Source organism: Phascolarctos cinereus, unplaced genomic scaffold (genome assembly GCF_003287225.1).
Source record: "Phascolarctos cinereus isolate Bilbo 61053 unplaced genomic scaffold, phaCin_HiC Scaffold_4;HRSCAF=312, whole genome shotgun sequence".
Classification (NCBI taxonomy): Eukaryota; Metazoa; Chordata; class Mammalia; order Diprotodontia; family Phascolarctidae; genus Phascolarctos; species Phascolarctos cinereus.
This window is the reverse complement of record NW_027555847.1, coordinates 3,042,107-3,058,293: the sequence shown is the minus strand read 5'-3', so window position 1 is coordinate 3,058,293 and position 16,187 is coordinate 3,042,107. Positions and strand designations below refer to the sequence as shown.

The 16,187-nt window shown below is 51.8% G+C and overlaps 2 protein-coding genes across 2 annotated transcripts in view; one reads left to right on the top strand and one right to left on the bottom strand.

The window, feature by feature from the left end:
* CENPP (centromere protein P) overlaps positions 1–16,187 on the top strand; it is a 191,630-nt gene that overhangs the window by 68,387 nt on the left and 107,056 nt on the right. The gene's annotated exons all lie outside the window — the stretch shown is intronic.
* Positions 4,869–16,187, bottom strand: part of ASPN (asporin) — a 33,063-nt gene continuing 21,744 nt past the window's right edge. Inside the window, exons 6-8 of the mRNA XM_020964370.2 lie at positions 10,254–10,347; positions 9,669–9,807; positions 4,869–6,209 (exon numbers count right to left, since the gene is read on the bottom strand). Coding sequence (XP_020820029.1) covers positions 6,012–6,209; positions 9,669–9,807; positions 10,254–10,347 — 431 coding nt within the window. The 3' untranslated portion in view covers positions 4,869–6,011. The remainder of the gene's footprint in view (positions 6,210–9,668; positions 9,808–10,253; positions 10,348–16,187) is intronic.

Here is a 16,187-nt window from a genome sequence, read left to right as displayed (position 1 = left end):
CCAAGGGCTTTTCCTTTTCCCTCCTCTCGAAGCAGACTCCTTCCCTCAGGAGTCTGGACTGCAGCTGCCCTCGTCTGGCCAACACTCGGTAAGACTTCTCCCAGCCCAAAGAAACTTCAGGTTCCTTCTTTCTGTGGCAAAGGATGAGAACTTCGTGTCCCCTGCTCCCCAGGCCATCCATGGCCACAGCCTCAGGTTCAAGCCTTTATTGCAGGCTGGTGAATTCATTTCCAGTCTGAAGTGTCTGGTATTTGGGGAGCATTCAGGCATTTTAAAAGATCACAAGAGATGAGAAATGGCGTGATGTAACAGACAACAGGTTTTGGAATCAGAATAATGGTAAAAGGTGCTTAGCACACAGTAGGGCGAAGGGAATAATAAGCATTTATATAGTGCCTCCTGTATGAGATTCTTTCCTCAGCTGCAGAATGAGGAGATACTAGGTCTGCTTCCCAGGGTCATTGTGAAGATCACATGCAATATTTGTGATGTGCTTCAGATGGTGCCTGGCACACAGTAGGTGCCTAATAAGTGCTTGTTTCCTTCCCCTTTTTATATCATTCTGCTCATATAGCCACCACCCTTGTGCAGGGCTTCCTCCTTCCATTGTGTCCCATTTCCCAAGCCTTCTTCCATTCAGCTTCCAGAACAAGCTTCCTTAAGCCTCAGTCTAATCACGTCACTCCTGTATTCAAGAACCTTCAGTGGCTCCCCATTAACTCTGATGAAATAGGATCTGCGCTTGGCATTTAAACGCAAGGCTAGTCAACAAGCCTTCACTGAATGGGGAGGCCACAAAGAGAGGGAGTCATGGGAGTTTATTAGATGGGGGAGGGGCATGATCAGAGCTTTAGGCCCGGTGGAGGGTGGGCTGGAGAGGGGGAGGCCCCACAGCTTGTTGCTGTTCACCCATGTCTGACTGTCCGTGACCCCACTTGGGGTTTTCTTGGCGAAGGTACTGGAGTGGTGTGCCATGTCCTTCTCCAGTTCATTTTACAGATGAGGAAACTGAGGCAAACGGGGTTGAGGGACTTGCCCAAGGTCATGTAGCAATTAAGTGTCTGAGGCCGAATTTGAACTCAGGACTTCCTGGCTCCAGCCTTGGCACTTCATCCACTGTGCCACCAACCTGCATGCCAACTCCCCCCGCCCAAGCAGACTCAGGCATGAGTGATGAGGGTCCGCACCAGGGTGGTGGTATTGTTAGAGGAGAGAAAGGTATATTTGAGGTGTTAGGAGGGTGAGATCAACAGGCCTTGGCACCATCTTGGATATGGAAGTGAGAGAGAATGAGGAGTCTGAGATAACTCTAAGGTTGGGAGCCTGAGAGACTGAGAAGAGGGTACTGCCCTCTCCAGTAATTAGGTGGGGGGTGGGGCAGAGCTTTGGGGGAAAGAAAGAGTTCTGTCTTGGACATATTGAGTTTAAGAAGCCTACTGGATGCCCTATTTGAGATGTCTGAGAAGCTGATGGAGATGCAGGATTGGAGGTCGGCAGAGAAACTGAGACAGGATAGTCAGCCAGTCAGCTAGCATTTATCAAGTGCCTGCTGTGTGCCAGGCAGACAGTTCCTGCTCTCAAGGGGCTCCCAGTCTAACGTGGGGGACAAGATGCCAGCAGACAAATACAGACAAGTTATTTACAGCACACGTTGGAGACAGTCTCTGAGGGAAGGGGCAGGAAGTGGAGGCAGCTGGTGTAGGCGGCCTTCTCAAGGGTGCAGCCTTAGAGAGGAGGAGAGGCCTGAGGTGACAGCTAGCAGACACAGCTGGGTCCCGGGCAGCAGGGAAACAGCCGCTGGCCACGGAGAGGGGACAGATGAATGAGAGAGGGGGGATGGTTGAGGGGCACGGGGCGGAAGGCGCTTTCTCCTGCAGCCTCCTTCTCCAGACTGAATTCTGGTCGCTGCCCGCCAGAGGCTCTCCTGACCGGCTCCCTTCTAGCTCTGTGGCAAAACACAGACCCTTCTTCTTGGCCCTGAGGCCTTTTCCAGCCTGGTTGCAGCCTACCCTTCCAGGCTGACTTTCAGTTGCTGTTCTCCATTCCCGCTTCTTTTTCAGCCACATGGGCCACGCTGGCATTCCCTACACTTAAGATTCTTTCTCCCACCTTCGGGCCTTTGCCCAGACTCCTTTCTGGCCTCTGCCTCCTGGAGTCCCTAGGCTCCATCATCCTCTGGAGCCCTTTCCTCACTCTCCTGTTAGACTGTTGCAGGCCTCCCCTTTACATATCCTACACCCATCGTGTCTTCCTCCTGCTCCTCTCCTGTGCCAGCTGTTTGAGTGCTGGTGTGAATGACTGAATGGAGATTACGGGGTTGAGAAGGGAAGCGTTAGGATCGCTCTTTGGAAGGCCATTGGCCATTCCATGCTGTACCCCGATTCCTCTGAGTGCAGCCCACGTGTGGTCAGACCCCCCTGCCCTTCCCAATTCTTCACGCCAGCAGCTTTACTCTTGATATCCAGATGGCAGCAGTCCATTACGTTCCTAGTGTGACTCGAGCTCCCTGGAAGCTCCGGTGGATCTGTGTCTTTGGCGTGTGTTTTTGTTGGCCTCCGGGTTAGTGTAGACAGCCGCCTACCACCCACCTGTTGATCTGACTTTGCTCCTCTCTTACCTCCTTGGCTGGCTTTTTTTTACCTCTGCTTCTGGCGTTTCACGTGCAAACAGGCTCCGGACAGCGAAGCCTCCCGGGCCTTCTTTATCCCAGTCCTTCTCCGGCGGGCGGATTAGAGCGTCTTTGCAGTATAGCTGGTCAGGCCTCCGGGATGCCTGGGTTCCAGACCGCCGAGTGATTGGGGCCAGCATTGGAACCCTGCGAACCTGCATTTCACCCACTGCCTCTTGTATTTCCTCCACCATCCACCTCCCCATGCTAGTCCTTTGAGACCTTAATCTGAAAAGAGCAAACGAAGGGAAAGAGAAACTTTGCTGTGAAGATGAAAGGGAAGACGAAGGAACGGGAGCGGTCTGAGCGTGCTCCGAAATGACCTTGGCGCTTCCAGAAAGTCGCCACTTTGCCTGCGGCTTCACTTTGGTGCAGGTTACGTAAGGACGCCTGGTGTTTCCCAGAACAAATTAACAGACGGTAACAGTAACAGTAACAAGGCTTCATTCACGACTCGGCTCCCCCGTTAGTTACAGTCCCAGCTCTGCGGACGCGGGTCCTTTGGCCGGCCCTTGTGTTTGAGGCTTGGGAACAAGTGACAGGTTTCTAAAGGAGAGCGCCCGCCCGCAGACCTGCGTGGCTGGACTCGATTGGAGCCAGCGGGCTGGAGCAGCCCCGGGCAAGTTCTGCGGGCCCAGGAGAGCAGGCAGAAGACCCCTGACTTGGATGCAGGAGGTTTGAACCCTCATTAGGGATTTATTTGGAAAGTCGAAGGAAATGGGGCGTCCAGCTGTGCGGGGGAAACAGATGTCTGAGCAAGAAATTACTGATAGATGAAATGGGGGGGCTATGTCCCACGGTGTCAACTCGAATCGTTTCCTATTTGTTTTGTGCCGTGTATCCTGAGAGGAATAGCTAGGGGACGCCATAGTGCACAGAAGGGAAGGCTCATTTTCCTGAGTTCAAATCGGGCCTCAGATACTTAGCAGTTGTGTGACCCTGGGCGAGTCACTTCACCCTGTTGGCCTCAGTTTCCTCATCTGTAAAGTGAGCTGGAGAAGGAAATGGCAAACCAGTCCAGTGTCTTTGCCAAGAAATCCCCAGATGGGGTCAGTGAGAGTCAGACCTGAGGGAACAGCGAGGAAAGCATTTTTATGGCACCGACCACGTGCCCATGCCGCTGCTGAGTGCTTAGAAAATACGATCTCATTCAATCCTCCCCACAGCCCTGGGCAGTGGAGGCTGTTAGTATAGAGTGGGTGCCCCACCCCTGCCCAAACAAGCCATTCTGGTGATGCTGTGACCAATTTTAGACCATTTTTATTCTTGCTTCTGCAAAAGGAGAGTTTTATTTTTTAAGTTACGATGTAAAATTCAGACCAGTTTGGCATATTTTTTTTTCAGAACGTTAACATTTGATGCTTTACAGAGTCCAAAGATGTCACTCAGGAAGGAAACCTGAGGGATCCTCTAATCTAAGTCCCTGCCTTTTCAGGAAGAAACTGAGGCCCCAGAAGGTTGTGCCTCACACAAGAAGCCGCCACAGGGAGTAAGGAGCCAGGCTGGGGCTCCAAGCCAGGTCCTCCCCCCAAACCTGGCCTCCTCTAACTTCTAGAGCCCTGACTAGCAATTCGCCGGGCGTGCGCTTCATCCGGGTTATTCATGCCTACAGTGGGGCGCTCCCAGGGCCCTGCCCAGTGTCCGGGGCAGGTATGCACACACATGTACATAACATATGTATGTATAAGCACAACATTGTAATGACATAACTATGTAGAGAAACGTGTGTAACATGCGCAACGTGCACGGCACATTCTCTACAGTGTATCATGTAACGCAATGCATGTTATGATATGTGATATGTTGTGTTGTGCTTGCACGTATGTGCATGTTTGTGGTTTTGTGTGTCATGTATCATCCACACACATATGTTGTGTGTGTGTATGACATGTTGTACAGCAGGTGAGGCTCCGCCTTGGTGAAAGGCGTTTCCTCCCTGGGAGTCTCCCAGCCCCCCTGAGGGGCTGGGCCCAGGCAGGAGGGGCAGCCCTGCTGGCGCTGCCTGGTTTTGCCTCTCACAGTGGTGGGAGGGTGGGGGAGGTCAAAGTACAACCAGGTGTGGAAAGACCTTGGCGCTCTCTCTGTCAGCTCTGACTGAGGAGGCCCCTATGATCGTTCAGCCTCTAATGTGTCTTAATTAAGCTGTTTTATAAACATTCCTGGGCAAAAGAAAAAAACAACTTAATGCCAAACAATAAAGTTGGATATGAATCAGACATCTTTAATAATGTATTCCTTATTCTCAAATATTACTTAACTTATCTTGAATACCACTAATAAATATACAGGTAAGGAGATATAGAAAATAGTCCTGATGTTTATACAAAACTTTAAATATTTGTGTATTTTACATATGCTACCAGATCTCTTAAAACAAATACCTTTTAATGCTACCTAGTTTGATCAACTTGGAAGGAATCTTTGGTTCTAGATCATAAAACAGATGGTCTAGAACCTGAGCTCCTCAGACCAGGTGAGGGCGACAGATCTCCCCAAAGATGCCCCAGGTAGTGAGGTTACACTGTGTAATTAATTGCACATCGTCTAGCAATATGACGTGAAAAGAATACAAAGATAACTCGTATAATGGAGAAGGTGATTATAGACTTGCTCTAATAGAAACCCACTAACTCACTACATATATAGTTTTTCTATATAGGTTCTGTAACTATCCTAAGAACAAACATGTGATCCAGCCCGAGCCCATCTTTCATCACTGGCAGATTGGCAGGTGGCAGTGACCTCTGTTGGTTGTCAGAGGACTAGTGGATCAGACGTCCCCTGCTGTGAGCCCAGGAGGAGTTCCCTTTCATATTATCCAATCCTGCTTGTGGCATCAGAGAACATTACAGTACTTCCTGATTTATCAGTGGTAGAACAAGGCAACACTGGTTTATAGCCCTTGATGACATTGTCCTTGTCAATTCTGTTTTCTAATAGTGAATTGGCCTATACAGAATTCAAACATTTTGCATGCATTATTCTCCTTTTTAAAAATGGTTAGTAAAAAGTCATAAGGGCAAAGTCTTTGCCTCTTATCTGGCATTTTTAGTAAAAAAAAAATTAATTTTGAAGCATGTCATTTGACAAGATCTCTGCAAAAAGAAGCTAAGGTGAATATTTGTGTCCCCCTAACTACTGGTGCGTACCAATATTTTTGTAAAATTCTGCCGTCATTTTTGTCAAGTAAATCAAGGAAGGACCTGTCAAATTGTGTGCCGTATTTGCAACGTCCGAATCAAAGACTAACCAGGGGTGAGCGTTGTCCAACCTTAACAGACTTCAAGTATCCTGAAAGCAACACTGTAGAGGCCTTTCGGGTCAGCGGATTCCTTCCTAAGCACTACTTTCTGAAGTTCCCCAGCTGGACACTCATTCGGCTTAGCACACACCGGAAGGTGGCCGGCTGGACTTCCCAGTATTTCATGGGATTATTGAACAGACTTATTGCGCTGTATAAGGATTTCTTCTTCTTTGTTACTGTGGGACAGAAGTCATTGACTCCAACTTTGGTGATGTTGTTGTAATGGAGGAAGATCACCTGTTAAAAACAAGAAGATAACTTGGTGGTGGATAGACACATTCAGGGCAAGTCGGTGGTAATTGTGGCAGGAAGGTGCTGGCATCTGGGAGCACCAGGATAGGCTCGTTTAGCTGAGGCTGGAAGGAAGCAGGGAAGGAGGTGGAGGCCAGGAGGAGGAGAGAGAGCGCTATGGGCGGGGAGTGCAGATGGAGGCTGGTGGCCCTGGACCATAAGTGCCTTGGTTCTCATTTGGGGTTCAGGACAACCTTCGGGGGAAGGGGCTTTCAAAGCCTCCTTGAACAGGATGTGGAAAGATGACTGAAGAGTCCTGCCAGCACAGTGCTTGGAGGGCAGAGTACCAGAAGATGCAGAGGACACTTAGCCAGAGGATAGGCCTGGCCAGCTCACCAGGGGCTGGTATGGGAAGATGGCAAGAGCCAGGGAGTTAGGATGGCAGGAGCTTAGAGTTGTGGCTCCATAGATTCTGGTTTGAAATGGTCAAGCCCTGAGGACCCCGGAGGGTGCTCAGGGGCTCTCCACAAGACAGCCTGAGCCTTTCCCCTCATGTTTTGATAACTGTTTCACTATAATTGTTTACCTTTGGAATCTTATGGATTTTATTTGAAGCATTTAAAACCCTGAAGAACATAATTCATGAGCTTTGCCAGGCCACTAAAGGGGTCCTGAAGAATGTGGCTGCCCTCGAAGGTATTGGGGGGTCCTTCCTCGCTAGCCAATGTCATGGTTTAGGCAGCTAGGTGTGACTTTATTGTCTTGGTCGTTAACAAGAGAGTACTGTGTATGTACAGGGGGCTGGGGAAGGGAACAGAAGTCATTTCTAAAACCTGTGGAGGGGATCTGAGCCCTAGCTCTTAGGAGCAAAGGCAACCCTTGAAGGCCATAGTGGAGATGCCCATGGCTCCTGTTCCCCTTTTCATAACCCTCGTGGCAGGTGAGCAGAGCCTCACTGCTGGTGTCGGCTGGGGAATTCAGTTACAATTAGTGAGTGAAATATTCTCTCCCAGTGGTAGGTGAAGGCAATGCCAGGTGGGAATGCAAGCTTCCTGAAGGCAGGGGCTGTTTTTCATTAGCCTTGTGTCCTCAGAGCCTCTCCCCTGAGAACTGCACATCCTCACAGCCTTCTGGAGAGGCTGACCGAGGAGCGGCCCCCTCAGTGGACTGCACCGTCTGCTTTGGGGAATGAGGCTTCTCTTCCCTTAGAGATCCTCAAGTCAACCCCAGTGGCCCCTTGGGGCTGCTGTGGAGGAGGTCCCGTGGACCGATGGGTTGGACCAGGTGCTGAGTGTGCGCATCCCTGGCCCCGCCACTGATTCCGGTTTATGCCCTACTTCTGTCCACCAGTACCAAGCCTGCCACTTTGGAATCCCGGACAGTCTGCTTACCCAGCCCCATCCTTGTGCTGGTGGCCGATGCCTGCTCACCTTCTGGTCACTGCCCCAGCGTGCTTCTGTCACCCATCCCTGCGCAGGATCCCCGTTGACTTTCTTGTGAACACTAGCCGCCCCTCTGACGACCCAACCTAACAATTCCTCAGCTTCCTCTAGTTGGAGGACCTCCTTCTCCCCTCGACACACGGCTGTAGAGATGCCCTCACAGAGTGTGCCATGTCCGAGCGTCAGAACGTGGACATTCCGCTCTCTGAGCCCAGTTTCTCCCACTTCTGCCACCCACGCTTTCCTCAGAGCCTTTGGCCTTGGCCGCAGAAAGTGTGTTTCATGCTTGACCGTCCACTCTGCTTCAGCCCCCAAACCTTGTCATTCCTCCCTCCCCAGCATCTCTTGCACGTGTCCCCTTCCCTCCACCCAGAGAGTCGCAACCCTAGAACAGTCCCTCGTCGCTTTTCTCCCGGACGTGTGATGGCCTCACACTTGTCCCTATCTCTAATCCGTCTTCTTGGCTGTCAAGGAGATTTCCCTGCAGTTGGTCTGACCAGCTCACCTCCCGTTCACCAGGATCCAGCAGCTCCCTCTCCCCACCAGGCTCTACTGTTAAGGGCTCTTTTTAATCCTGACAGCCCTTCCAAACACGGCCCCCTTGCCTTTCTGTGCACTGAATTACCTAGGTACACCACCTCTTTGTCGTTGTTTGGTCACATACTACTCTTTGTGACCCACTGCAAGGTTTTCTTGGCAGAGATACTGGCGTGCCTTGCCATTTCCTTCTGCGGTTCATTTTACAGATGAGGAAACTGAGGCAGAGAAAGTTAAGTGACTTGCCCAGGGTCACCCAGCTAGTAAATGTCTGAGACCAGATTTGAACTCAGGAAGATGAGTCTTCCTGACTCCGGGCCTGCCACTTCTGTGTACCATGACACCAACTAGCTGCCCCTGTACACTGACCTCCCTATTTCTCAAAAGAGAAGAGAGAGAGTGAGGAGTCCAGGAAGGCACCTGGGTTGGGAGCCTGGGAGTCTGGGAAGACAGTGTTGTGCTCTACAGTAACAGGAAAGTTAAGAGGGTGGAGGATTTAGCAGGAAAGAGAATGAGTTCTGTTCTGGACATGTGTACTGGACATCCAGTTAGAGATGTCTGAAATGCAGTTGGAGGTGGGAGATGGGAGGTCAGCAGAGAAGCTGAGACAGGATGGGTAAATTTGAGACTGCTCAGCACAGAGATGGTCATTCAATCCTCGGGAGCTGATGAGATCCCCCAGTGAAGTAGAAGAGAGGGAGAAGAGAAGAGGACCCAGGACAGAACCCTGAGAGATACCTGTGGTTAGAGGAGGCGATCTGAAGGAGGATCTAGCAAAGGAGACAGAGAAGGAGCCATCAGAGAAGTGGGAGGAGAACCAGGGGAGAGTGGAGATGTCCTGAAAACCCAGAGAGAGGAGAGAGTGACCCACAGTGTCAGAGGTTGCAGATGGGCCGAGGAGAGTGAGGACTGGGAAGAAGCCCCTGGGTTTGGCAACTAGGAGATCACTGGTGACTTTGGAGAGGGCAGTTTCAGTGGAAGGGCAAGGTCAGAAGCCAGACTGGAAGGGGTAAAGAGGAGAGAAAGAGAGGCGCCTATTGTAGACACCTTTTTGAGGACAAAAAACAGAAGAGATATAGCATAGGAGGCTAGTTGGTGGGGATGGAAGGGTCACATGGGGACTTGGGGGGAGGCATGCATGGGCTTTGTAGGGAATGAGCCAGTAGATAGTGAGAGACTGCAAATGCGTGAACGGGGATGATCTGCTGGAGCAGACAGAAGGGGGTGGATCGAGGCGATGACCTTGGCAGGGTTAGAGGCTGCCTCTTCATGGAAGAGGAGAGGAAGATGTGTCCTCCCTGGGGTCTGGCTTCTTACCAGAATCAGGAATAACAAAAGGCCTGTTGGAGGGATGAGAATGAGGTTGGCAGATGTTGTCTGTCTCTTGATTTTATATCTCAGAGCTGTCTTGGGCCTAACCCTAAGTTACCCTTTTTCTCTGAAAACCTGAGAGAGCAGGCTGGCCCGCCCCAGAAGAAGACCTTACCTGAAGGTATTTCAGGTCCTGTAACCCAGGCGGAACTTTTTTCAGCTTGTTTTTTTCCAAATGGATTTCTCGTATGTGGGGAATGTTTGCAAGACTTCCATTCTCAATGTCTTTGATCTTGTTGTTTCCAAGGCCCAGCCTGAAAAGAGAACAAAAAGATGGCAGTGCATGATGCATGCGGCTTGGCCTGGCTGTGGCTTGGCTGACACACTGCTTTTTTGCTGCCCAGCTCTCAGTGAGAGTGTCCCAGTTCTGAGCATTCAGTGACATCCTTTCCTCACTTGGTAAAGCATTTCTGTGGGGAAACCTCCCTTTGAGCATCATTGGATGAGGCGGGGGTGGGGGTGGGGGTCTGTGGGAGAGGAGGCAGGCCCTGTGCGCCATCTCACCCACTCCATTTTCCACTCAGTGGCAGAGGGAATGCCTCCTCTCTACCCCCCCCACCCCTGGGCAGCCCCAAAGCTGTCCAGAGATGGCCTGGTGTCCCTGAGGCCACCAGAGGCTCGCACCCCACTGGGCCCCAAGGAGGTTTCCTTGTACAGCACATACCTCAGCTTCCAAATTCACGTGCTGATGTGGCTTTACCTTTGAAGGTCTTTGTACCGCTTAAAATCTTCAAGTTCCACTGTGGAAATTTTGTTGTCATCTAAATGAAGCTCCAGTAGAGATGATGGGAGGCCTGACGGGGAGGAAGGGGAAAGGCAGTGGGTCAGAGCTCTCTGTGGGGACGGACGGAGTCATATAAAGTACAGGCTGACCGTCTCACCCTCCCCCTCCTCTCCCAGTTACTGAGAGTATTAGATAGAAACTCCTCTAAAGCTTTCACGGACCTGGCCCCCTCCTAACCTTCTAGCTGCTCTGGCCTAATTTCTCACCTCTGTGCCTTTGCATTTGCCATGCTTCCCACCTCCCATGCACTCCCTTCTCACTTAAGTCTAGGACTGTGGCCTCTGAGGTCCCTTCCACCTCTGGAGATTCTGTGATGACGATGATGATGATGATAATAGCTAGCATTGACATAGAACCTTAAGGTTAACAAAATGCTTGACAAATATAATCCCCTTGGATCTCCACCACAACCCTATGAGGTAGGGGCTACGATCCCCATTGTACAGGTGAGAAAACTGAGGTAGACAGAAGTCAAGTGACTTGCCCAGGGTCAGAAGCCACTGTGCTATCAGCGAGCTGCCTCTGTGCCTTGGATGCCCTGCTCTTATGGAGGGGGAGAAGAAGGAATTGAGGGCATAGAGAAGTCAGTTTTAGAGATGACAGAGCTAGACTTGCTCTAAAATATCAAAGACAAACAAGAATGAAACAGAATTCATCAAGGTGAAGTAGAGGTGGATGGGAACTCTGCCTGGCCTTGCTCCATTTTCCTGGGAGAGGCAGATCCCAGGGCCTGGAGTTGGGAAGGTGTCCTAGGGACTCTGTAGATGGGGGTGTCCAGAGGCTTCCTCCTGCTCCAGCCTTTGCCTCTGGCAGGGCTGGGTGGGGTGGTGCAGCTCTGCCCCCGGACCTGCCTGCCTCTGCTTGGCTCCCGTGCGTATGGCAGGTTCCACTGCTCACAGCTGCAGTGCCTGGGGATGCTGGCTGCTTTGGCAGCAGGGAGTTGGAGGGAACCCCTTCGTACCTGTTTAAAAGCATCATTGTTCTGGTCACATCTGTCTGGATACCGAGGGGGAAATGCAGGGAAGCCCTTTGACAAATGAAAAGCAGGTCCCTGGTGGGGCCACCTTCATGTAGGGGAAGCTGATAGGGTTCTGTGTCACTGTGTCAGGAGTTAGGGGACTGCTGGCAGCACGCCACTTGTGCCGAGGGAATCTTGTCCTCAATCCTCCGAGTATTTTAGAACCAGCCGGGCCAGAAAGATCTTCCGCACCAGCCCCTTCACCACAGAGCAGTGACTTGTCTAAGGTCACACAGCTAGAGTCAAAGTCTCTGCCTGGCCTTCAAGGCTTCCTGGATTCAAGCCCCAGTATTTCCCTCTGGGTGGTCTCCGTTTCCCCTGAGCTCTCGAGTCTGTGTCACTCACTTGGGTAATTAATTATGAACTGCTTTGTGCCATCTCCTAGTGATAAGGGTGAGGCTTTATTGTGTGAATCAGCCCAGTCCCCCTACCTTGTTTGTGGTTGCTCAGTCCTGTCCATGTCACTCTCCGTGACCCAGTTTGGGGTTTTCTTGGCAGAGTACTGGAGTGGTTTGCCATTTCCTTCTCCAGCTCATTTTACATGTGAGAAAACTGAGGCAGACAGTGTTAGGTGACTTGCCCAGGGTCACACAGGTAGGCCCGGTGCTTTATCAGCTGTGCCACCCCGTTTAAAGGAAGTGATTCCTTAACCAGATGGTAACCGTTCCAATCAGGCAAAGACTTTAGGCTAAATAAGGAAAAGTCCTTCTTCCCCTGGATTGACATCCCCCAGGAAGCATGCTCAGATTGGCAGAGGAGACTTGGTCATGCTCTAAACTATCTGTTCCAGCCAATAAATGAGAGTGAAGTATTCCAGCAAAGCCCCAGGGAGGAAGCACTTTGGGGAGGGGACATTAGCCTAGGTCTCCTTTTCCTATCTCATGACTGGAGAAGAACCTTTCCAACTTCAGAGGGCCCAGAATAATTTAGACTTTCATCTTCCCATTGACATCCTAGCCTTGTTTCCTCAGACAGCAGTGGCTCACAGCAGTGTCTGCATCAAAGCTGAGGACAGACTGGATGTGATGTAGGAAGGTAGACTCACGGCTCCTCGAGGAGCCTGTCAAAGAGCTGGTCAAAGAGCACCCCGAAAAAGGGAACAGTGGCTTCCAGCACCAGGAGCTGTTACCAGAAGCCACCTTTGCCTTGTGTGTTTGCTAATAAGCTGGAGCCCCTTTCCCCCTAGAGTCGGTGTGTCCTGATAGATTTGTCACCAATTTGGGGGTGGGGTGGGGAGGTATATTGGACCATTTGTTTTCACTCTATCACCTTAGTAAAACCTCTTTGTAAAAGCTAATAAGGCAGGCTGACTAATTGGTATGAACTGACTGCCATGGTGAGAGCACACCAGTGGGGGCTCATGAGCATTAGAAAAGACATTCGTCTGTCCAGCTGGGAGAGCAGAGCATAGAGCACTAGGTCTGAGTTCAAATATAGCCTCAGATACTTCTTAGCTTTGTGACCTTGGGCAAGTCACTTCACCTCTGAGGGCCTCAGTTTTCTCACCTGTAAAATGGGGATAATAACAGCACCTACCTCCCAGGCTGGCTATGAAGGTCAAATGCAATGATATTCCCAAAGTGCTTCTCCCAGTGCCTGGCACATACTAGTTTGTTTCCTTCCTTTTCTCCAGAGAGGAGGTGAAGTAGCCCTGAAGTAGCCGTCAGTGGGCTACAACTGATGAGAGTGAGGGCAGTTGGAATTCTCCCCCCCCCCCGAGCACTTGTCTAGGACAGGACTAGGTGGTCTGTTTCTATTTTACTTTCCAGGCATTTTGGACTCTCCTAAGGTTAGGTTCTCCCAAGGCCTGAGCCGACCTCTTCTGGGGGAGGTTGGGCTGGGCTGCGCTTTGGAAGAGGCCAGGGATTCAGAGAGACAGCAGAGGGCCCACCTGTGCAGCGGGAAAGCCAGCCTGCCTGGCGCGGGCAGTAGGTGAAGAGGTGGCAGGAAGTGGAGGCTGCTGCCACTTTGTGAGGGGCCTTTAGCTTGGAGCCAAGCAGGAGCATGAGAGACAGGAGCCGACTCAGGCTGGGGGGGGACGGATTTTTGAGGCAGGGAGACCCCTCAGAGGCGTTGGCCGCCACCACCCGGGGTCTCAGAGGGTCCCCCACCCCAGGCCTCCCTCTGGGGTTCATTGGCCAGATTGGGTTTTCCCAAACATCGGCTCTGATCAAAAAGCTCCCTGCTGCCTTCCGGACACAATGCAGATAAAGGGCTGTTCGGCATCGAAAGCCCTTCCCGGCCTGGTCCCTCTGGCTCCCCAGGCCTCTAACGCTGACCGCCTCCCATGTTCTGCCCCCCTTGCTGTTCCTCCCTACGCTGCTCCCACTTCCTGAGTCCTGGGTGGGGCGGGGTGAGGGGTGGACAAGGCCCCGGGCCCCGGTCTACAGGAGGCAGTGCCTGCTCCCTGCTGGCCTGGTGTCTCCTCTTCATCACAATATCTCCTGCTTGGGAACAGGACATCAGATGGGGGCTTGTTTCTGCTTTCTCTTTGTCTCTCAGGGGTAACTTAGTAAAAACCTGACCAAGTTCTCTCCCTTGTCCATTTCCATGGAGCACGTAGCTTTTGGACCAGGGATACCAGGTGGCCTGAGGAAAGAAATTCGTGAGCGTCCTTTTTGCCCCTAGAGCCCTTAAGGGGACATCAGTGCGCCTCTCTGAGTCACTAGTGCTCCGAGACTTCGGCCGCCGTGCGTCCCATAGGTACAGCGTCACTAGTTTGATGTTAGCCCTGGGTGTGTCCTGGCAGCACTGGCCACTTAGTCCGCTTACTGTTTTTAAAAACAAGCTGTGGTGGGTGGTCTGGAAGCCTGCATCCAGGATGCTTTCCCAGGTAAGCCGATACCACAGATTTTGACGAGATCTCCATTTCCAGTCTCTGGGAATCCACCCCGAGCCCAGTCCCAGTGGGGCCTCGTGCTCTCATCCTCCCGCTGTGTGCTTTGCAGATGTACCGGAGGGAAGCTTGGAAGGTATTGATGTCTGTTCTATTGAACAGCGTTGGGCTTCAGTCCTAGCCAAGAACAGGGCATGCATCTGTGGGCCAGAGGAGACTGGAAAAGTGATTGAGCTTCCAAAGTATCTTGTTTGGGTTTTACTGCATGTGCTTGTTCCAAAAACAAGGATGGCGGCCTCCTGGGGCTAGCTCCTCGCCAGCTCCCATCAGGTCTGTCCCGCTCACCACGTGGTCTGTCGGTGTTAGAAAATTCCATGGAAAAACCATGTAAAAAGCTACAGATGGTAAAGATCTTGTAGTGCGATCATACAAGTGAAACATCCCTGCGGATTCATGTGGCCATCTCAGCCGAAGAATAGCCCCAGGTTCCCCCATCTAGTCCACATTTACCTTGTGACTTATTTCTCCAGGTTGTGTCCCCCGTAGGGCTGGGACCGCCTGGAGAGCAAGGCCTGGTTTGGCTGCTTCTCTGTGTCCCCAGCATTTAGCTGAGTGCCTGGCACGCATCAAGTGCTCAATCACTGCTTGTTGACTGAGTGGTCAGAATCCCTCGCTCCCACATCTCTGGCCCCACTGGCAGAGGGCTCAGTAGTAGTGAAGCCTCCCAGAGCCACATGGGGAGAAAGCTGAGCATCCTGCAGCCCCCCAGAGTCTCTGTGTGAAGCCTCCCCAGCTGCCCACAGACACAGATGCCTCAGAGGAGCCTGGCATCTGTGTGGGTGTGGGTGTGTATATGTGTGTGTGTAACTGTGGTTGTGTCCTGGCTCTCCCAGTGTGCCGCAGACTCTCCAGTGAGCTCCTGACCTTTAGCATGTGTTGTTCTGTCGCTAGATTTCCTAAAAGAGCAGGAAGGAGAACACGGTTCCCGGAGCTTTCTGTGGGGGTGGGGAGCCTCAGAGCCTCACCTTGTTTTATCAGGCCCTGTCAAAGTCAGGAAGGTGATAGAAGCAGCTCTCCAATGTGACGTGAGCTGGCCAGAGGTTTCCAAGACCAGCCATGAGAATCTCAGGCAATAGTTAAGTCAGTTGACTGACCTTTCCTGCCTGTCAAACTTCTGAAATCACCTTCATCACCGCAAACCTTCTGCATAATTTGGGAAAAGAAACCTCTACTTCAAAGGGAACTTTGAGTTTGAAGAGAAAGGCACCAGACGGCCATCGTCAGCACAGTTCTTTGGCCCTCCTGCCAGGACCACCGCTGCCCTTGCTGCCAGACGGAGTGCCAGGGCCTTTTGCCTTTCCTTCCCGAGGAGCCGTCGTGAAGGCTTCTGGCATTTCACGTTATCTGTTTGGAGGCCCTGTGAAGCCTCCTGCCTTTTGTGTGGTCTGAGGCATGAAAGAAAGACTATCCTCTGCCCATTTGTATATGTTAAGTTGAAAACTTGTCCAGGATCTGGGGAACATGGTACTCACCATTGGGGAAATGTATTTGTGAGATTTATGGGCCACTAGGTGGCGCAGTGGATAGAGCACCAGGCCTGGCATCAGGAAGACTGACCCTGGGCAAGTCACTTGACCCTGTTTGCCTCAGTTTCCTCATCTGTAAAACGAGCCGGAGAAGGAAATGTCCAACCCCTCCAGTATCTCCCGAGAAAACCCCAAATGGGGTCACAGAGTCGGACACAACTGAACAGCAGCGCATTTGTGAGATTTACCTGGGAAGATTTTCCAGAAGTAAACTCACCCATGGGGGAAAAGAGGACTCCTCTGGGGCAGAACCCCACCCCAGTGGTCCTCCCCGTCCTCCCCGCTGTTCCTGGGCCTCTCCTCTGGTCTGTTCTCTGTGCTCCAGCAGGGGCCCCGCCCTACCCAGCCCTGCTCCCAGAGCAGACGCCCACTCTTCACTCCTGTGGCCACCACCCCCCTGCCTCTCAGCA